Below are 27,422 nucleotides of genomic sequence, written 5' to 3'. Positions count from 1 at the left end.
ATTTGGGCCTGCCTCGAAACCTTGACAGCAAAGGGCTCGTGAGCCCCAGAGATGCGCCGCAAGGCCTCGCGCGCAGGCTGAAATCGGACCTGACATCGGAGATGGTTTCCCATTGTCCAGGCCGCTGGACGGCCACTTCCGCAGGCTTGGCCGGAGCAAAGGTGGGCGCGACTGCAGCCCGCTGCTGCGCCTTTAAGGGCTGTGAGGTGCCGGCTGGGAAGGGCCGCCGAGGGATAAGGAGCCGCCGCTGCTGCTGCTGCCCGGTCCGCGTGAGAGGGGAGGGGATTTCCTCCCTCCCCTTCTCCTCCTCGCCGGCGGCGGGGCAGCTTAGCTGAGAGCCGGACGACAATTCCCTCAGCGCCCGGAGGCGGGACAGCTGCCGGGCCCTGAGGAGCCGCGCACGGGGTCCCGCAGGGCTGCCCGGAGAGGAGCAGAGCGAGGGCAGGATGCGGCTGCTGGCTCCTCCGCTTCCCGGGGCCGCGGAGCGCGCTTTGTCGGCGGCGCTTCGGAAGGCTTCTCCTCGTCCTCTTCCCGGCCGGCGGCTGCGGTAGCTGCGCGCGTGTGGCGCTGCTTGAAGGCTCGGCGGGGCAGGTCCTGCCCTGTGACGCGGGCTCCTCCTCCTCCTCCTCCTCCTGGCGTCCCGCTCGCTGCTGCCTCCTGGCTCGGGCGACTTCTCTCTCGCTGAGGGAGGCGAATGTCCTTCGCGAGCCCTTCCGTCGCCGGGGCTGCTCGCTCTCGCCCCTCCGGAGAGGGATTCTTCTTCTTGCTCCGCGTGGGCCGGCGGCGGCGGCGACCCGGAGGAGCCCGATGCCTTGAGGCGCGCGGGGAGGCGGGGAGGGATCCTGCCGCCACGTGAGGAGGCTTCCCCCGCCGCTCCCCTCATTATGGTCAGTCATGTCTTGGCTGGCTTACTGGCTGGGCGAGCTGCAGCGCCTCTCGCTGCTCTCCTTGTTCGCGGCCGCCTTGACCGTGCTCGCCGTCTACCTGGTGCAGTGGGGCCTGGGCGCGCTGCGGCAAGGCGCCAGGAGGCAGCCCTCGCCGGCGCCCCAGCAACTTCTGCCCCCGGACGAGGGTCCCCTCTTCGCCTGGCTGCTGTCTCTGAGCAGCTGGAGGAGCCAGTGGCAGAAAGCCTGGATAGCGGCGCTTAACCGGGAAGCCAAAGCAAGGGAGGTAAGACAAAGCATTGAGGCGAGCTCTGCGTGATTCCGGCTCCGTAGGGAGCTGGGCTCGCCATCCCATTCCCTGCAATGCCTTCTCACCTCGCTGGCCGCGATCTTGCCTCGCCAAACTGTGTCCTGTAGACCTGCAACTCGGGAGAAAAGGACTTCGTGCACCTGAGGAAGCGCACCGTGGTCCAGCGAAGCTTAGTCTCGGAGGTGCCACAACAAAACTGCGTGCTGTTTTTGCTGCAAACAGACTACAGGGGATACGCTAAGGCGCTCTGCAGTCTGGAATTGAGCAACGACAAATAATGTTTACTGGGGGGGACCTGAGAACTTGCACTCAAGTCACGGTGCCATGAGAATTGCCCCGTAAAAGCTGCTCGATTCTTAAGTGTTGTGGGTTGCGCTGGTTGCACCGAGAGCAGGCGATTTTCGTTGACCACACACGGGCAGGACCTTTCAGCTTTGCGTCTGTTTGATGTCAACAGAGTGTGGTTGATAAGCGGCCAAACATAAATGAATTGGGGCTGTACAGTTCCTTAAAATCAGGGAGACTTTGTGTGGAGTGATCAGTGTAATTTTGTTTAACCTGAAATCTAAAATCTGAAAAAAAGGGATCTTTTCCTCCTTGCTACCAAACAACTATTTGCAAGTAGGTTATGTATAAACTCTCTGGGTTTTCTTGAATTTCTGGAAAATGGAGCAATTCCTTCACTATTGTTTGTGACTTTATCCCTTAAAACTCCCATCCCAAGAGTTCATTCATTCGGCCTCCTTTTCTCCCACCTATGGGCATAGACAAGATTTATTTTAAGGAGAGGACAGGCTTTTTGTTAGGGGAGACAGAACCGAGTTATCTGTGATGAAATTGGTCAGTTAAGTATTTTTTTATTTACTTACCGTACTTGATTTAGGGGGGGCAGCTGCCCCCCAGGAGCTCTCTTTATTATTATTATTATTGCTATTACATTTTTGTTTCATGAAATTTATATAAAATATAAATCAAAGCAGTTGTGCCGTGCATAGTCATCTAGCCCATTGGTCTGCAACTGGTAGGTCACGACCCGCTTGTGGATCATGGCCTGAGCCAAGGTGGGTTGCAAAAGGAGCACTACCACCAGAGGCATACCTAGGGTCCCTTGTTGGTGCCCGCCCCTGAAAAATCACTTTACTGCACCCCTTTGTGTGAAGGATGGGAACCTTATCCTAAATTTCAGTGCTTTGCCACACACATATATACGCTCCGTAGCCTGGTAGGTGATTTTTGCTCGTGCCCCCCAGGCCTGCAACCCCGATGAAGGCCAGTTTCACCGACCCTTAGGCATGCCTCTGACTAGCACCCTGCAATTATATGTATGGTAAAAGGTTAAGAAATGCGTCCCCAAATGCATGTTTGGTTTAAAACTGGTTCCTGGGTCAGGAAAGGTTAATGATACCTGACCTAGCACGTTGCTTGTCTGTGTTCCATTAGATCTTAATAACTTTAAATCAAAAACAAAAAAACCTGCAAATTGAACTGTAAATTGTGAGGGGGTCAAAGGCTAGGAAGCAAGCACACTGTAGGAAAGCTGATAGGAAAGTAACAATGCCTTGCATCCGTACATCCTTTCCAAGAAAGCAACTGCATCCTTTTTCTTTTGATGAGTTCACTGCCTGGCAGCGCAATGTGTTTTTACTCTCACTGAGCCGTCCAACTCAAAACAATGCTGTCATCAGGAAGCCAGTGAAACTCTGATTTGCTTCTTCTGCTTCATCACAAACTCGAGAAGAATGTTAATGTAACAACTGAGCATACGCAACATATAATAAGCAGTTTGTAGTTAAATGTGACTCCATTGCTAATGTTGCAAGTTCAAGAGATTACACACACACATACACACACACACACAGGCTTGAAATCCTAAATTTTTAGCAATGCAGATGACTACTAAATTCTCCATCTTTCCATGAAGGGGTGTGGTGTGCTAGCTTTATTTATTTTACTTATTTGTTACTTGACAAATGTGAACAGGTCATTAAAATCACATCATACATGACTGAAAGTACAAAAGAGAAAGGTAAATGTACCCAGTCTTAAGTGACCATGACTCTTTTTTAAAAAAATGTTTTTATTAAAGATTTGGGGGGGGGGTTTACAAAAGTTCATACAGTATCTCTGCTTACAGTTCATAGAGTCCTTCCTACAAATCAGTTAAATTTTTTTGCACATTTTAAAATCTTGTGAATTGTCATAAGCCAGTGGAGCAGCAGTAGCTTGAGTGCAGGACCGAGAACAGAAAGTCTCAGCTGTTCAGCAACCTTTCCATTGGCCACAGTTTGAGAACATCTGCAGTAGAGCTTTCAGCACTGCTTAAAGTTTACTTGTGTTCAACAGGAGTTGTATTCCTTTCCCCTGCCAATGATTGATCAATTATATTTCTACGCTACTTTTCATTCAAATGAATCCCAAAGCTGCTTATAAATAACAATTCAATAATAGAACATCACAAATACAGCATGAATCACCAGCAAAACAATTATAAATGATCAATCAAACAATTGCGATCTATAAAACACTATTAACAAAACTACTAAAAAAAGCTAAACATCACAATTACAACAAAAATCATATTATAGGATCCAAAAAGTACTTCAGCCTTCATAATCTATAAAACAATAATAACAACAGTAACAAAATAGCAACCAAAAATAAGCTAAGCACAGTTGAATTCATGCACACATTCTCCTTACCCCATGACTCAAGCTTTCATGTATATTATAATGAACTGAAAGTATGAGCATGTAGTTTAACACACACACACACACACCAGCTACAGCTGGTAATGTCAGTTTAATAATATTTGTGTATATGACTCTCTAACAGAACAAAAAACACATTGTGTTTTGCATAGTACTTGAACCTCAGAAAACACAAATAAGGAACTGGGGCTATTCATCCCAATTTCATACTTGGGCCATCCCAAATCATGCAATTGCATTTCCAGGAGATTGCCTTGTATGAGACAACCCAAGCACCGTATCTTGTTCACTGCAGTTTTGTGTAAACTACTGGCAATTATTGTTGCATGCCTAGCATTCTTGATAATATTTGTAGAAATGAATAAGGAATTGGAGGCTGTACCCCACAATAATATTTGAGCAAACCCTAATCATACACAGACACAACCCTAAGAGTGTCCTCAATGAGATGCAACATCCTACAAGATTGCCTTGGGCGAACTAGAATCTGTTGGCCTTAGCCCCTAATTTGCAATTATACAAATAATACTGGCCTACCCTAAAGAGTCATTAGGAAGACTGGGGGAGTTAATGTGAATCCTTTGAACACTCTAAAGTGCTGTATAATGCTAAGTAACTTGTTGGTAAAATTACTCTGTTTAGTATTGTCAGTATGGGGTGGACATGGACTGCTCACAGGGGTTAGTTCTTAAAACTAAACTTATGTCCACCACAGTATTAAGTAGCCATTACTTGGTTTCTGTTTATACTGAAGTAATAATTAGGTGACACAATTAGGTGACGATCTTGTAGCCACATGATTTATGGCACACATTACTAAGCAAGATAAATATAAGTTGCTTTTTGGCTCTTCTAATATAAGCAGTTGAGCTTCTCAGGCACCTAATTCAGATGAAATCAAGGAGCTGTTATGGCAAGCATATTTGCATACTTAATTGTCAAATATTTCTTCCTAAATTTAGTCCTAGGACTTGGAATTTAGCTGAACATCCAGCTGTTTGGGGTTCTTTGGAATCTGTGAACTTCAATAATAACATATACTCTGAAACCCATGCCAAACAGGGAACTGAGAACGTCAGAGCCTGCTGGATCAGGCCAATGGCCCATCTAGTCTAGCGTCCTGTTCCCACCATGTTCATCCACCAGATGACTGTGGGAAACTCTCAAGGAGGACTTGAGCTCAAGAGCATTCTTCCTTCCTGTGGTTTCCAGCAACTGGAACTCAGAAGCATTTCTGCCTTGGGCTATGGAAACTATTTCAAATAAATGTTACTTTTCTCCCCCAGGACTCCCGCTTGTTTACATTTGAAGAACATGCAGCTCCTCGGCCTCTAGAGCTTGTGGTACAACGTGTTGTAAGTGTGGTAAAGTCTGCTGATGAAAAGGTGAGCTTGCTTGACCTGATAGTTCCTTACTTTGTGGGTCTCTTGTCTCGTTTTCCCATCCCCACCAAAATGTATGCATTTGAATTTCTGAACCCTAGATCTGGGTCAAGGACAATTTTAAAATGATACATATCAGTCAGTGTAACAATTTGTTATTTTCTTTATTGGACTGCACACCCTATCTTTGTCTGTCTGTCTCTGATTGCCTTTTTCTTTTATGATCATTAATATACACAAATAAAGTGGTCTGTACTAAAAATGCAGTATGCCCCTATGCAACTGGTTAATAACTTGCGCTCTTAGAAACTGCATTCCATAAAATATGAGCTATGCAAATATAAAGACCAGGAATGGATATATAATTGTAAGGGCTGTATTTTGTTTTTCTAAGAAGCATATGCATAGTGTTTTAGCATCTGATGTTGGAATAGAAGCCACTCTGTCTTTGTTAGTAATATGCCAACCGACTTGGTTGTCAGGCTCCTGATGTGGTTGGCAAACTACATAGTGTTTAACTTAAGTGGTACTACAAAAATTTTTAGGACTGCTTTTTTGCAAGGCTGTTCTCACTGGAGTGTATCTGAAATCACTCCAGTGAAGAAAATTATTCGCAAATCAGGCACAAGTATGCTAGGAATTGACATACCAGTGTCTCCATGAGAAGCAAACACGAGCACAAGTCCTTCTGGCTTCAAAATCTTTGAGTAAGTTGCAGAAGTACTCCTGTGAGCAAAGGTAATAATATCAAAACAGGAGTAGGATCAAGGGTTCAATTTAATCCCCTGTAAACAAGCCTAGTCTGAGGTATGCCTTCATCTTGTAGGCTGGCCTTTCTGGATGGAGTTACACTTTTATCTCTCTGTTCCTGCTGTTCTTAGCTTAAGGCACACCCTGAACAAAGTTCACATAATATTGTCTGTAATTTCCAACTGTTGTGAACTGTGGGAGTGGCACTCTGCAGACTTTCACTTCATTGTTAAATACATGCTTTTCTCTAGCAGTGGGTGTGTCCTCTCAGTCACGTGCCTGTGAATATTGATAACAGAAAATCATACAGTAGCAATAATCCTCTTTTATAATTTTCTTGCTATGGCCAGGATTAGCTTATATTGACAAATGCAATGTGAAGACTTCTTCAGTAACAGCCTGAAGTAGCATAACTATTCATACACGCTGTGCCTTGTTAACCGATTTCTTTGTTGGAATACTTTACTGCTGATGAATAGCTACCTAGCACTAGTGACATTAAGGAGATGTGGGCCTGATCAGTACAAGGAAGAAAGATCACTAGAGCTGTCTTCAGGCATTTTGCTAGCTAACTCTTTCCTCAACAGGAGTGAACAATTGATCAGAACAGGGGCAGCCCCCTGTCACTGTCTCATCACTGCCTGTTAACATAAACACACTTGTCAAATGTCCAATGAGTACTTTAGAGACCTGGTTATGCTGTTTGATACATATATATTGAGCCCTCTCCCTGAGTTCCTTTCAGTAGATTCTACTCTAGACCCTAAAAGAGTATAGACCGCTTAATTTGCCACCTGAAAACATCACTGCTGGGGAAAATTGTAAGTGTTGCAGCTTTAGGAACCATAGTGACAATTTAAGGCATAAATCCCGTGTATGCTTACCTGGGAATAAGACCTACTGAGCCTAAAAGACTTCTTTAAGCTGATAAATAATGCCAGTGGAATCACAGTAAGGGGCTCCCTGCTTGCTGTCATGGTGTCTGTCCTGAGAGTATTGTATGAGTTGGCTGTTGAGTGGAGAGTTGGATATTTGCGGTCTTTTCTTTTTTGTAGCAAAATACAACGATTATAAGGACTAGTAATGTAACAATATCACTATGCCCAGAAGTATGTGTTTATAGTTTTCACTAACTATCAATACCGTTCTGGTTACAGGTAGGTAGCTTTGTTGGTCTGCCATAGTCGATTTTTTTTTTAAAAAATTCCTTCCAGTAGCATCTTAGAGACCAACTAAGTTTGTTATTGGTATGAGCTTTTGTGTGCATGCATAGACACTCTTCTATCAATACAGTCTTTCCCAATTTGCTACTTGTGATGTTTCTCACAAAAAGTTTGGCCAAATTGTGCATCATGCTGGTAAATAAACAACCTTTTCCATGTTAGCTATGTAAAATTTGCACAGATCTCTTAATGACAGGATTAATGACTAGGGTTATGCTACTCTGCTTTTGAAAGTTAGCAGACAAGAAATAGTTAATAGGAATTGCAAGGCAAACCTGTTCTTGGGAAAGAGAATAGCTTGAGAAAGAGAAATATGTGCTTCTAATAGCCTTCGCCATTATTATTTGCAAAGGTTGTGGGAAAGGAATCTGGGGCAGGGAGACAATGTTGTACTCTTGCAGGTAAGCCTAGAGGCGAATAGTGGTGGTTCATTGGTCTGGTCTTCTGCAGAAGCCAGACTAATAATGGTAATAAGAAAGCGTCTTCTTAATTTTGTCTGACCATCTTGAGCTAACCTTCACAAATCTCTCTGTGGCTGAAAAGCAAGCAAATTAAATAATATATTTGTGCATTCTAATAGGATGTTGAAAATCTGTCAGGCACATGAATTTGCATTAGAGGCTGATTGTATTAATAACTAAACTTAGAGCCACAAACAGTAAGGGCATGATTTACAAATTTTAAAAATATTGATTTCAGTTAAATGGCATGGGGGAGAAAAAAGTGAGGGGGTTCTGCTTCTGCCTGTGTAAAGGGTCCCCCCCCCCTCTAATGAAGCAGAGCAACTGGTCTGTTAAGAGCATGTTGCAGAAAATAACTGAGCTAGTTCCCTAACTTAATATATCTTCCTGTTAAATTTCATTTTCTGGTTATTTCATTTGACACCCCTTGTCTCCCCCCCACAAACACATACATTCAAAATTCCATAGAAAGTTGAGTGTGTCAGTTTTGGAGGAAAGGAAAATGAAATGGGTGGGGAGAGAGTAGGAACTGACCTGCTGAAGCCCCAAACAGCTTGTATCCTGGTTGTGGGGGAAACTCCCTGAACAATCCAGGGCAGTTTCAGGAGGGAGGGAAGAAAAAACGCCCACCTCTTCCCTTTCCCTAGAAACTTCCTCATTCTCCAATACAGTGCAAGGCAGGGTGGAGTGATTGGACTCAGGGCTAGCTCTGCATAGCAACGTAGGAAGGAAAGGTGTCAGGAATGTGGGAAAGGGGAAAAAAAACTCTACTTCTCTCTCTCCGCTCCCCTACAAATCCCAAATACTTGCTGGAACATTGAATGCTCTTGTCAGCAGCTGGGCATATAATGCACCATTTTTAGTTGCAGGTCCTCACTTCTTTGTTGTATTTCTGTCTTTAGAAGAATATAATTTTGGTTCTAAAATTAGACTTTTTGATACAATGGACAGTATTATATGCCAGTTGTATTCACCTGAGGAGGTGGGGGAGAGGCCTCCTTTAATTTTAGACTACATGTGTTGCCACAATGAAAGCTTGAACTCTACTGTCAGTGAGTGACAGTCAATTACATAAATGCACATAATAGTGTCCTATATAAATGTGTGTATGCAGTCTCTAAAGCCAAGTTTTACTTTTATTCCAGGTGGTCTCTTGTAATGTAATTGGAAATGCCTTTCATTTTATTGTCAGTATGCCCAATCCTTCTTCTGTTTCTTCATCTGTTACTTCGGAATGTCAGTCTTACAGTGTAAAATTGTCTCCACTTCATTTGCAGGTAATTTGTTTTGCTAAATTTTACCTATAGTTTTATTTATTTCTATTATTAGGTTAGCCCAGATAGTCTAGTAAGTGGAACTTTTGAAAAGTCCTCCTCGGGTTTAATATTGACTGCATTTGAAGAATTCTGCTAACCATGGTTTAGATGTGTAGGCTCAACCATTCCTCCCCCCCCCCCCTTGCATGCAAAGCTTAAGTCATTACTTTCTTATTGAATCAAACCATAGTTTGCCAGTACATCTGAACTTAATAGCTGTAGTTTGACTGAACCCTCAGAACCAGGATTCTAAATATAAACAGATATGGAGACATTATGAAATGTTGTGTCCCTAATATGCAGTTAGTGACTGCTATGGCTCAGCTTTTAGCAAGCGTGAATTATAAATGATGGCAGGTTAAATTGATCTGATTGTTTATGGTTATCAATGAATTGTGTGGGTGACTGGGCTCCCTTTGTGGTTATGGAAGGCAAAAAAAAAATCTACAAGCACAAAATATTCAGATTCTGACAATGGGAAATTCCCAGTACTTGCTTGATGAATTGCAACCATTGTGAATTGCTGGAAGAACTAGTAAAATTAGGGTACAAGATCTGTTAATGGGCAAAACTAAAATGGTAATGATATCGTATTTACAGCTGAAACTTTCAATGAAATCCAAAGAGGAAGACATTCAGGTCAAGTGGTCTTTCATCTGGACCTCAGAAACAAACACTGAAATTAAGCCTACTAAAGTACAGGAGGTAAGTCTGTTAGCATTTGCTTGTGTCTAGCATGATTTCCATCAAAACTACATGTTAAATTAATGATTATGTTTGCAGCAGCTTATGCAAATTTGATTCTTACTTTTTAAATAATTACTAATACCTTGATCTGACACCTAGAAAGACTTGCTTCCAAGGCAGCTTACTTAGGAGAGGATGTATAGCTGCAATCCATGGCATATTGGCTTGGAAGCATGGCTCTTTGAAATGATTCAAATTAAATGTTTAGGTGTCAGTTTTGCATGAGTAATTATAAGCCACTGCTTCCAATGCTCACCTTTAATAATAGTCTACAGATATTTTAATATTTGCCTCACAGAGAACAGTGATTAACTCCACACACCCAACGAGACTTCTTTTACATTCCCCACCCCCTTTGAGGATTACCGTAGTTTCCTGCCCCACACACCAAGCTTGGAAGACTTAAAAGCACTTTGTGATGCAACAAAAAGGGCCGCTGTTTGCCCAAAATTGTGTACTGGGGGGATGTTATGGATGGCCTTCTCATCCTACAAGGGGTTTTTAAAAGCTCTCTCTTCTAAAAGGTTGAGAGACCCCACCTAAGTGGCAGCATTTATGGGGGTCATGCTACTAAAATATCAGATAGGAGGCAGGATTGAATTTAGCTGTTGTGTCTCCCACTGAATATTCAGAACTAGAAAAGGGGCACTAAAGCAAATACTGGTATTTAAGTTGTTGCAGTGCAACTTTTAGGGGTAAGAATAAGGAGGTTAGCAGAGGGGTGTACATGACTGAAGTATTGAAGAACAGTGTGTGTTCAAAGGGTGTTGACAACATGCATACATGACCTGTATCTTACCCTGGTCTTAGCTAAAGGTGATATTCTGTTGTCTTAGTCATTATCCACAGCTAAATGTTGCACATGGATCGGCATCTGCACAAAGGAATTGCTTTTTTAAAATAATGCAGAGAATTGTCAAGGTTGTTCAGAGTAAATGATGCCTTCTCCTTAAATAGTCATAATGCAGCATTATGACCGCAGACCCTTCTTGGTGAGCGGTGTGGATCAGCAATTTTATTAATGACTTGTGGGGCCTTGCCAGGAAGTAAGCCAATCAGTGTAATCTCTTGCTTGGATCTTGGCTGTTTTAGACTTGGCTTTTGACAAAGTTGCTCTAATTGAGTGCATCATGGCTTTACAAACTGCTCTGACTATTTCCCTTTGCTGTAAATAAGAGCATAGGAAAGGAGCTTATGTCTACACATATTTCCATTTTCCTGATGCAACTTAAGCCCAGAGAAGTGGAGCCACAATCTGTTTTTGTTCAGTACAGTGCATGTAGAGCAATATAGCTGTGGTGTCTTTCGAAAGTGAACCAAGCTTCTGAATTTTACAAGCAGTGCAATGTATCAATGTATTCTTCCTTTTTAGGACCAGACAGCTGGGGCATGTGCAGTATCAGAAACACTTAAAGGTCTGCTGCGGTATCTCATAAATTCAGCATCTCCCTCTGTGATTCTGAGTACAAAACCTACAGATGTAAAGGCATTGCAGGTATTTATCTATTTTTATTTTAAAGTCTGTTTTTATTTGTCACTGCTGTGCCTCCATCTTCATTAGTGCTGTGGTAAGTTATGACTCAGGGCTTTGGCTAAATCTATTTGTCCAGTTCACACATATGTATGACTGTTGGAAGTTAATTGATGTGAACATAAATTGCTTGGAGTTTATCTAAAACAATCTTATTTGTTTTGCTTCCTTTTAATAGAATGTACAAAAAACAGGTGTTGTGCCTCAGGGCACCAGTCCTCCTAAACCTCCAAGGGCTCATGAACTAAAACTGCTGATGAAAAACATCAAAGCTACACTGACCAATCAAAGCATTGCGGGTAAATAACTTGGTTTTACTTCCCTTTGTCCCCATATTATAATCTCTTAATTCTGCAAAAATAACAAGCAGTGGTCACAAATTATATCCCATAATTGCAGAGAAAGGCTTGGGCTTTGCCTCAGGGATACATGACTGGTTGAGATTTGGTTTATTCTTTTTCCTCTCTGAAGCTTCAGGATTTTGTATGTAGGGTGGAGAACACTCACAAGGAGGCACATCGTATGGCAAGCTAACACCTCAAACAAATTGCTTTCTTTTCTTTTGAGTTGCAGTTCCATGTGTGGACTCCAGGCCCTTAGGAGACATTTCTCAACACTCTTGCCAAAATAAAATTCCCAGAGTTGCTTCTGAGGTTAGGCAAGAACTTGCCTTGCACTCTGAACACTGGGTGGCCTATACCCCACTGAGAAGCACCCCAGAGAGATGTGAACTTTCTCTTTTATGTAGAATGAACTCTTCATTGATCTCTGTAATATGGGCCTTCTATAATAATACTTCTTAAAAATATTATTTTTAACTTCAGTACAGAAAAATATTTCTCTCCAGCCATCCTTTTTCATACCTTACATTGCTCATATGTTTCTTCACTGATGACAGTATTTTAATAACTGAAACAATTTCTACTGTTGTATTAACTAGAAGTGCCTTACACAACTCAAAACATCAGAACAGCCAAAAGGTATAGGTGGCATTACATTATGTGTGCTGTGAACTGTGCAGCCTGTTTACGAGAAGCTGAATTAAAAACTTGCCCATCAGGTTTTGTAAGGTTCTACAAGTCTATGCTTGCTTGTTTCCCTAACTTCAGGGCAGGCCAGAGTTAAGGGTAGAGATCTTCACCTTGCCTTTGCATACTGTTTTTAACGGATTGTTACCCCTATTTTCCAAATCTTGGCCGAATTTGGATGATAATTGATCTTGGAGCAGTATAGTCTTTGACAGTCTTGCTTTTGTTGTGATTTGAATCATGGTTTGGTTGTATTTTTCCTAAGGAAGCCCTAGATGAATGGCTAATAGGCTCTTTGAGTCTCCTGAGCAGCTTTCAAACATTAAAACAGTTTTTTTAAGCATACATCTAGAATTGCATTTCTGGCTACTAAGGGCTTGAATCAAAAGGGAAATGGAGGCTTTTGTTTTGAAAATAATCTGTATTTGCCACTGTGCACACAGAACATTCCCCTGCCCAAAGATGGAATGATGAAGCTTCTGCTCACAGGAACCTTCCCGAGTTCCTAACTTCATTCTTGTAACTTTGCTTCTGCTTTGCTGTCATGTAGATAACAGACCTTGCACTGCTAGCCATGTTGGTGCAGGTTATACTTCTCACACAACTCCCAAAGGGTTTCTTGGATGAGGTCTCCTGCCAGTAGTTCACTCAAATGTGAAAAGCATAAAGAGGTACCTTAAGCAATTCTCACTTGAAACAAACTCATCTTTTACCTTCATTGCAGGTGGCATTAGCCCAGTATGTATAATCCAGCTCAATGATCCTTTGCAGAAGTTTTCAAGCTCTGCAGCCAATAGTCCCATGGACTTCTCTTGGAAAGATGAATTCATCTTGTAAGTTCTGATTTTAATAACACTATAATAAGCACAGTGGGAAATGTTACACCTTCTATTATCCTCCAGATGTCACTATGGGGCAGGGGAAAATCCTATCTGCTAAGCATTCATAAGTTATCATATTTCCTAAATATTCTAGTGCCAATGCTTGGGGACAGGGCGGGGGAAGTCTTAGTTGCTGTTTGTTTTAAACAAACATGGGTGGCTCTTGGGTTGTCCAGTGAAGAGCGATTAAATGAGAGAGGTTGTATTTTCTTAATTGTTAGCAGCTTAATACATTTTCAGTATTGCTGAAGACAGTACAGTGGTCTTACCAAATAAGTTCTTTTTTTACTTTTTGGGAAATTTGATATACTGCAATAAGTGAGGTGTGTGGAGAGGTAAGTTTTTTATTTTTCTTGCAAGGTTCTTATACCTTTTAGCAGTTATTTTGGCAGACAGGAATCCACCTTGTGAAACTTTCCAGGATGTGGATAGGCTGTAGTCAGTAATCTATATTGCAAAATATGAAACTATATGACAGTTCTAAAATGCTTTTTTTCTGTTCACAGTGAATTAAATGCCAAATCAAAAGAACTGCAAGTAAAGATTGTAGAAAAAGGGGGACTGGATAGTAAGTATTGCAGATAAATTCATTTTATGTGTCTAATCTTTTATTTCTGCAACAACAATCTAATAGGATGCTGATCTACTAGTGGATTCATGTACAGATAGATTTCAATGCATTTCTTTTCAATGCAGGTGGTTTCTCAGCTGTGGCTGCTGTACCTTTGGACTTGTTCAGGAGACAGCCTTCTGGACACAAAGGTTTTGCACTGAACAGTCAGCTCAGCAGTAGTAGCTCTACTGTAGGATCCGTTACTGCAGAGGTAGAATTTTAAGTTTATAAGCTGGCTTCTCGAACTAGTTTTTTCCTCCTGACCCAACCAGTTTTAATCAGCTCCCAACTCCTTGCTTTCAGGCAGCTATTGAAAACGAATGTCTTTCCCTGAAATATGACTCAGGTGTATACTCAATTTGCATAATTTGGTGCTTTGGAAACATTTCATAGGATCATAGAATTATTGAGTTGGAAGGGACCACAAGGGTTCTCTAGTCCAACACAGTTTATAAATTCTTTTAGTAAATGGTAGACATGTATACCATGCAAAATAGCTAACGATAATGCAAAAATTACTCTTTTTATGTACATGATTTCCAAAAATCAGTGGGACTATGGTCATACATTGCAGGTTTTCCCCTTACATGTGGCCTATCCAAATTTTATCACCAATTTATCGCTACTGAACTGTCCTTAATTGAATTTTAAAATCCTAACTATTTTTCTTCTTTAGTTCTTATACATAGAACCTTCAGAGTCCAGAACTTTGCAAGTTCCCCCCAAGATTCCTGTTGCAAAAGTAGAGAAAGATCGAACTGTGATGCCTTGTGGGACTGTGATCACTACTGTTACTGCTGTGAAAGCCAAGCCTTTAATAGAAGGGAGACCATCTATTCTGCATTCAGGTGAAAGAATAGAACACAACTTTGGATTGCTCCCAAAGCTTGACTTAAAAAAAAAAAAAAAGCAATTCTTTGGTACATTTTTAAGTTGTATGAAAAGCAGGTAATAAATTATCTAATTATCTGTGGCTCTGGTACATGATGATGTCACACAAGGTTGGTTCCTGTACCAGTATAGCCTGGTACTGAGTTCTGCAAATAGCTGCATGAGTTCAAAAATTCATACACTTTATCATCTAGCCAATTACTTTAAGTACATATGCCAGCATGTGTAAATACTGAAATATTGTTGAAAACAAGGAATTAATGTGGAAAAAGATTGCAGCTTTTTTCATATCCTTTCAGGAAGTGATGGGTACAAGGAGTAAAAATTTCAAAAATGTTGTAAGAAGCTGCTAACATAAGAATTTCCATAAGGTTTATTTTCTTAATTTTTGTGCGTGGATAGCTTCACCAAGTATTACCAAGTTGGCACAACTGGTGCTGTTGTCCTGGGGGCCGCAGTGCAGGGGGCGCTAAATGAATGCTGCATAATGGAGCGAGAGAAGCGGGGGGAGCACCAAATTTTGGTCACACAGGGAGCAGCTGAAATTTGAGAGCCTAAATTCCACCACTGACCAAGCACTTACCTTTATACTTAAGAGATGCATTTTGAACAGTCCTTGGAAATGAATGAGAAGTTAGAAATGTATTGGTGACCAGATGAAAGGCAGGCTGCCATCAGGGGACTTGGAAACTTAAAAGACATCTGCAATACATTCTTTCTTTAGTGTGTGTGTGTGTGTGTGTGTGTGTGTGTGTGTGTGTGCTATATTGTAGCACAGACAAGAAAACAGAGAAGGTCTGCAGCATGCGTTCAACTTTAGAACCATTTGTTTTCTTTAGTCCTGAGACTATATTCACACACACACACACACACACACACACACATGATTGAATGTCCAAGTAATAAAATCCTATTGCAGCAATGAAGAAGATGGATTGTTACTTTTACTAATTTATGAGACGTCTGTTTAAAATCTGCCATGTCAGTCCTTCAGCCTGCAAGTGGAGAGATCCACCATGCATGAATTATAAATTTACTATAGCATAAAAGGCATCTGTGTAACTCTAGGCTCACTTTCATAATAAGTGTGAATTTTTTACAGTGAGAAAGTGCTAACACTAGCTGACTGGCTTGAATCACAATAAAATTAATCTGGCTTGCAGTTTTCACAAATTGTCAAGAATGTCCAGTTCTGTGCCTATTGAACTCGTGTCCTGCTTTTGCATCCATGACCTAGTGAGGTAGCTTTTAAAATGTGCCGAAAAATATATAGAAACTCCAAAAATGAAGATCAGAATGGTTAAAGTGCTGGTCTGTGAGCCGTTCCAATATATGTACCTGTTTTACCCAGCAAGACTGTTACCAGTTTTGGTGAAAGGATTTTGGAAGGGAGAAATGTCATGGGAGGGAAGAATTAAAAAAGCACTTCCTAGTGTTTAGACTCAATCTGGAAATCCCCAGAGCTGTTTTTAAGGGTTTTGTTGTTGTTGTTTTGTTGTTGTTTTTAAGTTGCCAGTAGATTGAATCATGGAACTTGCATGTCTTGCCTAGTAGACCTTTATTAAGGAATATATTTTGAAATATGCAGATGAGAAAATAACTGATCCTGTGTGTATTAGATTCACCAATCCAAAGTCCTGTTAGAACGAAGGTGATTGAAAAGGATTTGTCTGTTCAGGCAATCCATTGCCGGAATACTTCTTCAGTAAGCAAGGCTTTATCATCATCAGATACAGGTAAGTTATGGCTAAGAGAACTGGGCTATGGTTGTAAGGCAGCTCCTTACCTGATGCATCATCATGTAAACCTTATGTCTTGTTTTACTTGTGCAAAGGCTCACAGAGACCTTTAAAAATATTAACATGTAAATAAATAGCATTAAGTTTGAAAGTTGGTCTGTCTCTATAGACACAACTCAAACATAAGGGTCAGAGCTGAATTATTATTATTTATTATTTATATCACCCTTCACCTGAGGATCTCAGGGTGGTTTACAATATAAAAACACAAAAATACGTAACATAGTAACAAACAAAAACAATACCCTCCCTCCCCATTTAAAAGGCCATAGATTGGCTAATTAAACAAAGGCCTGGGAGAAGAGGAATGTTTTTGCCTGGCACTAGAAAAATGTAACAAAGGTGCCAGGTGAGCCTGCCTGGGGAGAGCATTGCACAGACAGGGAGCCACCACAGAAAAGGCCTGTTTTCGTGTTGCTGCCCTCCATATCTTTCACAGAGGGGATACATGAAGAAGGGCCTCTGATGATGATTGCAGGTTTCGGGCTGGTTCATATGGGGAGAGGCAGTCCTTGAGGAATTGCAGTCCTGAGCCGTTTAAGGCTTTATAGGTCGAAACCAGCATTTTATTGGAGTGCACTGGAAAAAATATTGGTAAATCAAGGCTTGGTTTACATAACTGGCTTTCTACTAGATTCCTGCTTTGATTCTTTGTGTCTTCAGTTGTTGCCTGCATCTTGTCTGCATCTTGTCATTCTCTTAATCACATTCTTTTAAGAGCTGCTGGTGCTGAATGGCACAGATCCTGTGGCTGAGGTAGCCATTCGGCAACTAAGTGAATCTGCAAAGCAAAAACTCAAGTCTCCCAGGAAGAAAAGCACGATCATAATATCAGGGGTGTCAAAGGTAAGATCAATCAGCATCCCCTGAACCCCACCCTTTGCATAATTTTTCCCCCTCCTAGAATTTACTTTTAAAACTAAATAAATTTCTTGCTAAAAGAGCAGAATAACAACAACAAAATCCCCCAAGGGTTTGGACATGCCTAGAACAGCTCCTCGGTTCCTATACGTTTTTCTCAACCAGTTTTATCTCTGCATCTCTTTTGTTTTACTGTTCCAGACTAATTTATCTCAGGATACTGAAGCTGCACTCATGATGGACTATGCGGCAGCCATGGATGGCTCCTATAAGCAAGATGAGTCTTCCAGTGTAGAAGGGTCTCTTGCACAGTCTCCTTCCAATGAAAAACTCTCACTGTATGTATCCCAAACAATACCTGCCCATGAAGATCCCCAGGAAAACAGCCATGATGCCTGGACTTTAGATGACAGTAGCGAACAATGGCAGAGCAATGCACTACTAGACCAAGACTGTGATAAGATGTCTGGGAGCTCCATAAGCATCTCGGAACCTGGAACTGTGAAGAAATCCAAAGGTAATGGGATTTCTCTTGGAGCTTTTTTTTTTAATAAAATAAAATTATGAGCACACTTTTTAAGCAGTTTCATGACCTTTTCATAATTAATTCTACATATAAACTTGTTTAAGAACACCAACTTTTCCCCTATTCTAGTTAATGTGTCTGCATTTATTCATCTCTCTGCCTTAGTAATTGGGTGCCTCATTCAAAAGTGGTACCCCTGAGAAAGTAGTTTTGGCAAAAAGTATCTACATAAAAGGGCTTCTAAAGACCGATGTACTCAGCTCTATATTTATTGCTTGTTTTATATCATTTTATTTATGAAACATATCCTGTCCTTCCTTCCAAAGCAGGCCAGGGCAGCAAAGTGTTTAGACTTTTTATAAGTTTTCTATAATTGCAAGAATTGCAATGAGCAATTCTTGTAAAACATCCACATATTACTTTAGTTTCCGTTGTACTTCAATAATTCATTCATGTTATACCATCTTTATTTTTCTTACTTAAAAAAAACCAGCTTTAATATATCCTAAATAAAGGTGTTCAAGCACTTTAATAAGAGCTGTTGCACACTACACAATTAGTAAGTACATCATGTGTACTTGTGCAGTGTGTACTGGTAGCATACCCTGTAACATAAGAGATGGCTATATGTTCTCTCTCTTTTAAATTATGCTCAATCTATGAATATAAACTACAGTGGTACCTCGGGTTAAGAACTTAATTCGTTCTGGAGGTCCGTTCTTAACCTGAAACTGTTCTTAACCTGAGGTACCACTTTAGCTAATGGGGCCTCCCGCTGCCGCCCCGCCGCTAGAGCACGATTTCTGTTCTCATCCTGAAGCAAAGTTCTTAACTCGAGGCACTATTTCTGTGGGTGGCGGGACGCGGGTGGCGCTGTGGGTTAAACCACAAAGCCTAGGACTTGCCGATCAGAAGGTCGGCGGTTCGAATCCCCGCGATGGTGTGAGCTCCCATTGCTCGGTCCCTGCTCCTGCCAACCTAGCACTTCGAAAGCACATCAAAGTGCAAGTAGATAAATAGGTACCACTTTGGCGGGAAGGTAAACGGCATTTCCATGCGCTGCTCTGGTTCGCTGTACGCCAGTTCCTTCGGCCAATAAAGCAAGATGAGTGCCACAACACCAGAGTCGGTCACGACTGGACCTAATGGTCAGGGGTCCCTTTACCTTTACCTTTACCTTACTATTTCTAGGTTAGCAGAGTCTGTAACCTGAAGCATCTGTAACCCAAGGTACCACTGTACTGTCAGCAAAACTAACTACAGTTCCCCCCAATGCATACAGACAACCCAAGGCAAGTCCTGTGACACTTTAATTGAAAGTGGTGAGTTTGTACAACTTGGTATGTGAAGCAGCTCTAAGAGCGCCACGTGCAAAAGTATGACTTCTTATATGCAGTTCTTTTTTTCTTTAAAATTGTTTAGGGGTACACTCATTTTGACTCAAGAGTATCACCATTTTGTAGTTCAAATTGGGAAAAAGAAATACAGTAAACTGACAAAAGTACAAAGATTCACAAAATGTTTAGGGGTATGTATACCCCTGCGTCCCCCCAGGAAAAAGCACTGGTTATATGAATTCTAAATTTGGTAGAAAAAAATTGAGTGTCAGTGGGTGCTCTTTAAAAATGCAATAGTGTGACAGCCTTACAGTGTGGGTGGTGGTTCTTTTTAATCTTAGTTTGAGAAGTTCAAGAGCAGGGATTTTTAAAAATGGAAAATTAGGGTATTTTTTATATATATAAGGAAGACATATATATAAAGCACAACTTCAGGTTCTCAGCCATTATTACCAAACTCAGTATAACTTGGAACTTGCATATTTTGACTCTTCATTGTATTTACCTCCTTACCTATATTTCTGACTCCAAATTTCTTACCTATTCTCTTTGTAAACATAAGTGGACCACTATGCCAACCAGAATTAATTGCCTACACAGTAAGTTATCTGTCTTGATGTTTTTGAGAGTGTGTAGCTTTACTGTGAGACACTTAATATAACTTGAATAACCTTTTACTTAAAAAAGAAAACCAAACCAAGAACATTTCACCTGTTTCTTTCATGGCTATACTGATTACCCCTCCGAAAGGTGTCTGTAGACATAACCATTAATATAGGTTGTATCTCTAGCTTAGTTGGTACACCTGTTAGTCTGTGTGAATGAATTTTCCTTAAGACAACTGCAGAAATTGTCTTTCCTCTGCTTGCTGCTTTTGCCCTCTTCCCCTAAAGCCCTTCCTCCCTGCCATCTAGGCTCGGGTATCAGAAGTAGGCCCAGCCAGAAGAAAAGCTTCTGTGAAAAATAGTTGCAGACGGAAGGCAGTGAGTGGGGAGAGAATTCAGCACCCTTTGCCTGCATGTTCCTTTGGTGCTTTAAATCTCACCCACTCTCTGCAGAAGTGATTGGGGCAGAAGCAAGCTGCATTAGAAGACAAAAGGACTGTCACATATCATTTCAAGTCACTTGCAAAGCACTTGTCATTCTGAGCTACAATGCACAGAATCTAGTCCGTTTGGAGCTAGAATTCATTAACTGTGGAAATATAACGCTCATGCATGGAGGTGCTTTGAAAGAGAACATTTTGTCTCAAAGCCAAGCTCTTTGTAACGTGTTACAAACTTAGTTCTTGTATCAAGAGTACAAAAGAGGTGTGTGTGCATAGTATTAGCCACTTCCCCCATTTTAAAAAATAAAACTAAAAAGGAATTGGCCTCCCAGATGTACTTTGAAAGGGAAGTGGTTCTTTGCATATGTGTGTGTATGCCTTCACGTCTACTGCGATAAGAGAATATTTTGTACTCTGCAAATTTTAGTATCCAAAGAAGCCCGAAAGTCATTCTACACTACAGATGTGAAGGCTCCTCCTGCTGGATAGGACCACTTTCTCACTGTGCTCACAGAACCTTTCTTTGCATGACTTGGCTTCCTGGAATATACCCTTTCTGCATTTGTAGTCAGTACTTAATTTATGAGTGGAGAGGTGCTTATTCCTGAGCTTGCTGGATGCTATGCCCTTTGCCATGAAAGCTCTTCTTTCCAGTCCCAGATGTGTTTGGCTTGGTTGTGATTGGTTCGCACTGAGGAGAAAGTACCCCGCTCTGCGCACTCCATGCTCTGTAACCCTGACAAGTGGGATAGATACATTTTTTAAATAGTGGATGGTGGGAGTGCATGGCAGCTGCTCCTCCCACAAACCCACCTTACAAGAGATTATACTTTCTTGTTGCCTGGCATGAGCTGGCTGGATATTTTAACTGCAGGTGGCTTGATGGGACATCATACAACTTTAGCAAAGGAAGTAGCTGCTTTCTATACCACAAATGGGTGCCACAGACAACAGCAGGCATTGTGTGTGTGCATGCATAGCTGGGCTCCTGTGTTGCATGCTGGCACTAAGCATTGCAGCATTTGTTTGAGTAGTCAGTTACCTGGTACCGGGTAGAGTGGGCAGCTAGTGTTGAGCTGTTGTGTGTCACATGAGGGGTGTGTGCCATGTGGTTTGCCCTTTGCCCCTTAAATTAGCCATCTACACTCAAGTGCAGTGGAGGGGAAGGCAGGTGCATCAACCTGTCCTTTGCCTGAGACAGCAAAATGTATTTGGCCAGTCATGCCGAAAACTTAAATTCCAGCAGCACAGAGTAAACCCTGTCATTGCCTAGGAATCTATAAAGTGAGATTGCTAGATATGATACAACAAAGAGGCTTTTAACATCATGTGACTTATTTGTCTGCAGGTTCCCCCAAATTAAAGGTGGTAGCATAATCATTTGCTTTGTTTTAAGACCTCTAAAGCTAATGGCCCCTGATGTTCAGGTTCTTGGTGCTATTGATCAGTACTACGGATGGGAAACTGCACCAATACTTGCATTGTAGTTGGAGGGAAAGGGGGAAGGAGGAGTATAAACTGATTTTCTGAAGCCTGACCAATCAGGGGGCTTATAAAAACTAGTGTTGTCACCTGCCTAGTCTGAAACTGGATTGACCATTTATTTACTTCTCTAATTCTTTGTCATTTTTAGCATGCATTTTGGTAAAAATTATTGCACACAGTTAACATGAATCAACATGTGCAAAACAAGCAATTGCTTTGAAGGGAGCTGTCCTCTGAGGTGGCAGTTGTAAACTATGCTAGACTGGGGCCGTAAATCTCCCTGGCACTTAACAGTGTGGAATAACCTGTTTGCAAAATTTAGCATTAAATTGAGTCAAAAGAATCCTTCATTTAGAATCGTAGCTTCATTTTGTGCTGGTTACATACCCGCTTCGCCTCTTTGCACAATCCCATACAATAAAAATAATGCAACTTTCAACATATCATTGCACTGATTTCTTTTCCACACTCATCTTATACTTACTTTCTATACCTGAAGGATTAAATACATTATAGAAATAAAATAAACCTGAAAATTTCATTTCTTGAAAGTAGCTATGGACACTTATGCCAGATACCCTGACCTTTTTTAAAAAAGCAGTTGGTAAAATTGCTATCAAATGTTTTGCTGACTTCATAAACTAGAGTAAATAAAGCATCAGTTCCATTTCTCTCTATAATAGCCATCCAGCCCTAAGCAGCTGTACACTGAAGTAAGAGTGGGTCTTGTTTTGTGGTTTAATATGTTTATCATTGTAGTTTGTCACTAAGGGAATGATCCCCATAAAGCTAAGCACTCTAAATTCTTACCGTAATTTCATAAGGAGAGTGAAGAACTTTAATTCTCCTATCTGAACCTTGAAGTTGAATGTCAGGAAGACTAGGCCTATGGGTGATACCCAACTAAGTTGTACTTGGAGAAGATACACTGAAAATCAATGGAATTTATTTTCAGTCCATTTATTTCAGTGGGTCTGATTTTGAGTATGACTTAGTTGGATATCACTGTCTGTCTCTAAACAACTTAACTGAGGCTCCTTGCTATACAGAGTGCTTTTCTTTGACTGCCCTGTCTTTTCTACTTACCTATAGTTGTATAAAAATTACATTGGCATGAAGGGATTTAAATGTGTATACTTCTCGATAAGCCTTTCTAATAAGTGTACACCTTCTAATATATACTTTTATGGAAAATCAAAGGCTTGATGCCCTTATTCTCAGGGATGATCCTAAAGTGATACAGCTGAATTCTTACACTTTACATAATTGTCAGACAAACCGCTACCAAAATATTTGGGGTTGTTGTTGTTTAGTCGTTTAGTCGTGTTTGACTCTTTTTGACCCCATGGACCAGAGCACGCCAGGTACTCCTGTCTTCCACTGCCTCCTGCAGTTTGGTCAAACTCATGCTGGTAGCTTCGAGAACACTATCCAACCATCTCGTCCTCTGTTGTCCCCTTCTCCTTGTGCCCTCCATCTTTCCCAACATCAGGGTCTTTTCCAGGGAGTCTTCTCTTCTCATGAGGTGGCCAAAGTATTGGAGTCTCAGCTTCAGGATCTGTCCTTCCAGTGAGCACTCAGGGCTGATTTCCTTCAGAATGGATAGGTTTGATCTTCTTGCAGTCCATGGGACTCTCAGGAGTCTCCTCCAGCACCATAATTCAAAAGCATCAATTCTTGGGCGATCAGCCTTCTTTATGGTCCAGCTCTCACTTCCATACATCACTACTGGGAAAACCATAGCTTTAACTATTTGGACCTTTGTTGGCAAGGTGACGTCTCTGCAATATTTGGGGTAGTTTCCAGTAATGATGTCGTGTTAGCAATGTGAGCTATGAGCAAGCTCTCCAGATTCCATAAAGACCCTGAGCTATGATTAAATGGCAATAGGAAAATCACCATATTGGCCTTAGCTCCCTCTCCTGAGAGAATAGTGATTCACCTAATAGGGTTGTTGTGGATGATTGAAATAAATTACCGTAAATACTCAGAGGTATAGAAATGCTCAGTACTACTATTGGTATTCTAGCACATCTACTAAAATATATAATTAGGACTATGGTTTCTGCTTCTGTTTTAAAAAAAGAAAGTCAATGACTAAAAAAGAAAAGAGAAATTGGATTGAAAGTGGGGCAGGTGTTACTATTTCAAATAAAGGCTACTAAATACAGAAATCGTATCCTACTAAAATGTTTCACATCTTCCCTATTGCAGGTGGGCTATTAAAAAAGAGTGCAAAGCTATTTTTCCTCCGACGGCACCATCAAAAAGACCCAGGAATGAGCCAGTCACATAATGACCTCATCTACCTAGAGCAACCCACATCGGACGGTACTCGAAAAAAGGGGGGGACTTTAACACGCATTTTGAACAAGAAAATTCTCTTCAAGAGCAAGAGCAAGAGCAAACTGAATGGCACATCAGTTGAACCGTATGCATAGAGCCTAGTACATGCCAAATGTATATGACCTGCACATGAGCAACTGTTTACAGAAATATAAACTATTATATGCTTACTGAGATTCACTAATGCTGTGGTCCATGGAAAAGGCTGGGCAGCAAAGCAGGGACATGGTATTGGTAGAAGACTTATGGCTATTTTACATTGTAAAGACTAAGGCCTTAGTCCTAACCATACTTACTTGGAAGTAAGCGCATTAAAATCAGCAGGCCTTAGTCCAAAAACACTTCTTTTTAGATATCAGGCTTAAAATACAGTACCAGGGAGCTATAGTGGACAATTGTCTGCATGAATGTATGTTAATAGTGGCATATCATGGTTCTGTTTTAAAGGAAAAGCAATGAAGAGTAGCAATACAAATTTTAAACAGGGTATCGAGCTGTAGAAGTGGAAAGAGCAAAGAAATCCTGATCCAGATGTTCTGAAGTAGAATACATGCATTTGCAATGCAATCTTGTATATAATTACTCAGAAGCGATTCCTGCAGTATGCAGAGGCGCTTAATCCCAGGTGCAGAGAATTGCAGCCTCAGAATGTTACTGGAAGGAAAAATGAAATGCTGAATGGGGTAGCCTGATAGAATAATAATAATTGCTAAAGCTGTGTAAATTAGACTTGCTTTTGATAGATAGTAGCCATACAAACTTGTAATTTATGCAATTATTATGACTCTTAATTTTAATATTATGTGCATATACTATGAAAAAACTCTTTTATTTTTAAGATGGTATGCTGATAAATGACTTAAAACTTATCTGTTATCCTTTGAGAGATCTGCATTGCCAGTGCAGCACTGTAGTTCGGGGAACCCACCATTTGTTAGACAAATGTACCCCATCATAACAAAAGTAATGAATGACAATACAGTATGTTTAGTCTTTTTTCTTTCTCATTCCCATTTTGGAACTAAATACACACATTGAGGGATGTATGTATTTCAGTATTGAAATAGTTTGCTGTTTAAAATATCAACAAGGCTGGGGAAACCTTTACTGACTGGTAGGCAAGGGAAACATAATACATGTGTATAGCTTTAAACTGACATTCGTATTATATATATTTTTTACTGAAATTGTAAACGTTAGCCTATTTTAATCATTCTGACTTCATTGGGACTTACTTTGGAACAGGTGGCTTGATTGAAGTAAACAATCAACCCTTGTTAACTTTTATTCAGGCGAAACCTATACCAATACCACTGCTGCTTATAACCACTGAATCAAGAGAGATCATTGGGATAAGGGATACTGTTTCTGATATATGCATTAGTGATTTACATAAGTTATAATGATGGTTTGGATGCAGCATTCTAAAGGCCAATATGCAAAAGAAGGCTGTTGAGGTGAAGCAACAGTTTCCAGTATGTTGGGCAAATGCTAGCTTCTAATATGAAAGCTTATTATAGATTGACTGTTAAGAGTATTAACTTATAAAAATGAAATATTTGTGTATAAGCTCCATGTGATCTTAGTTAACGCTTTCTTGGAGGTAAGGCCCATTTCATAATGGATGGGGCTTGCTTCCATGTAAATGAATTTAGGATGGATTGCAAATGCATTCAGTTATGATTTTGCTTTATTGTATAGCTCGACGATGGCACATAAGTGGAATGAAATGCAAAACTGTTTTTAGAAAGAGAAGCACTTGTTGCTCTAACTTACAAATACTTGAAGACATTTAAAAACTATTTGAAAACCTTAAAGCTCTGTTGCTGGATTTTTTAAAAAAAATGCCAAAGGTGCATTGTGTGGCTTCTTCATTACTGCATGCTGCCTTTTACATATCCCCACCCCCACTTCCATTTTGTTTTTAGCAGCCCAAAGGCAAAGATGCAGCCTGCCTTTTTCCACTGGTTAATAGGGAGGGGGTTGCTGTTTTGCAGTACACGTAACTTGCAACTTACACTCTTTTAACATGTGCAGTTTCCACTTTTTGCAGTTGAAGGCCAGCTGGTTGGAATCGTACAAATTAAATGCACAGAAGGCAGAGATTTTAAGTTCCCATACTTGTTTACTTGGCTCTCAGAGGCTCTCTTGAGAACTCTGTCTAACTTGGTGTGTGTGTGTGTGTGTGTGTGTGTGTGTGTGTGTGTTCGCCAAGACCTGTCCACTGCTCCAGAGGGAAAGACTGTTCACTTAGGAGCAGTTCTAAGAGGGTGCTTTGAGTATGTCAGGGGTGGGTTGTGCCTATGCACCATCTCCTCACATAAGCTGTGAGTTACTTGTATTTTTAAACAGCTCTTTTGTGCAGAACTGCCCTTGCACAAAACAGCTATGGTTAAAAAAACAACTGCCCTTGCAGCTCCAGAATCACGAAAGCAAAAGTCGAGAAAGGAAGCAACATACTTCCACGTGAGGGACTCCAAATCCTTACCTTGCTTGGAGTAGCTTACATTTATTTGACTGCTCATTTATGCAAACAGTGGGTTAAATTTGTTACTATCATAATCCACCTGGGCCCTTGGGGTGAAGAGTGGGCAATCATGCAAATAATACACTGGAAAACTTGATTCAAAAAAGACTTAAAAGGGGTGTGTGCACACAAGTGTCTGTCCACATGTCCACAAGGGACCATCAGGCTTCCAGAACTTAAGGTAGGTGAAGTACTAATTGAGAGTTGAGGGGAGGGAACAACACAGTGTGAATACAACCTTGTTGTTGGCATCTGTTTTGAGACACAATGGAGTGTGTCTCATGGGGTGAAGTCAAATCAATGTGTTAACAGCACCAAAGTGACCTCCCTGGAGTGCAAGCCTGGGCAGTGTGGATACAACCATCTCACTTGTTGGATTATCCCACCCCAATACTGGTTTGCACTCTGGTTTGTGCTCATGAGTAGACAAAGGTCCATGAATGCTCATATGGGAACTGACCTAGGAATGTATTAACACACTAAGTGTGGACCCAGCTTAGCTGAAAGAAGCAAGTTATCAACCTTTTCTGCTCAGCTTGCATTGCAAGTAAAAAAAGAAAAGAACAGTACCTATCTCCCATTGCAAAGGGGTCTAGAAGACTCTTTGGAAAAACTCTGGAACATTTTGTCAAAATATCATTTTAATAACATACAGGGCACCTCACACCAAAATGTATGAAGCTTCTGTATTCTAAACTGCTGCGTCCCCCCCGCCCCCCCACCTGTATATTGCTTTGTCTGGTGTGGTATAATTTTCCCAGTCACCTT

The 27,422-nt window shown here is 41.0% G+C and overlaps 2 protein-coding genes across 2 annotated transcripts in view; one reads left to right on the top strand and one right to left on the bottom strand.

Moving 5' to 3' along the window:
- UMODL1 (uromodulin like 1) overlaps positions 1-8,857 on the bottom strand; it is a 74,059-nt gene extending 65,202 nt beyond the window's left edge. Inside the window, exons 1-2 of the mRNA XM_081004416.1 lie at positions 8,253-8,857; positions 5,934-6,010 (exon numbers count right to left, since the gene is read on the bottom strand). Of these exons, the coding sequence (XP_080860542.1) occupies positions 5,934-6,010; positions 8,253-8,377 (202 nt within the window). The 5' untranslated portion in view covers positions 8,378-8,857. The remainder of the gene's footprint in view (positions 1-5,933; positions 6,011-8,252) is intronic.
- Positions 895-25,944, top strand: C2CD2 (C2 calcium dependent domain containing 2; the record flags this gene model as incomplete). The annotated part of the gene is made up of 14 exons (XM_081004442.1): positions 895-1,170; positions 5,189-5,287; positions 8,864-8,995; positions 9,635-9,739; positions 11,154-11,276; positions 11,491-11,611; positions 13,065-13,173; positions 13,728-13,789; positions 13,918-14,045; positions 14,511-14,682; positions 16,345-16,461; positions 17,243-17,370; positions 17,587-17,902; positions 23,996-25,944. The coding sequence occupies 14 exons, from the start codon at positions 895-897 to the stop codon at positions 24,220-24,222; spliced, it is 2,115 nt and encodes a 704-aa protein (XP_080860568.1). The 3' UTR covers positions 24,223-25,944.
- Between the last annotated feature and the right edge of the window lie 1,478 nt (positions 25,945-27,422).

The sequence above is a fragment of the Podarcis pityusensis genome (genome assembly GCF_964106645.2).
Source record: "Podarcis pityusensis genome assembly, chromosome: 4".
Classification (NCBI taxonomy): domain Eukaryota; kingdom Metazoa; phylum Chordata; class Lepidosauria; order Squamata; family Lacertidae; genus Podarcis; species Podarcis pityusensis.
Note: the sequence above shows the minus strand (reverse complement) of the source record. Positions and strands in the feature narration are given on the sequence as shown.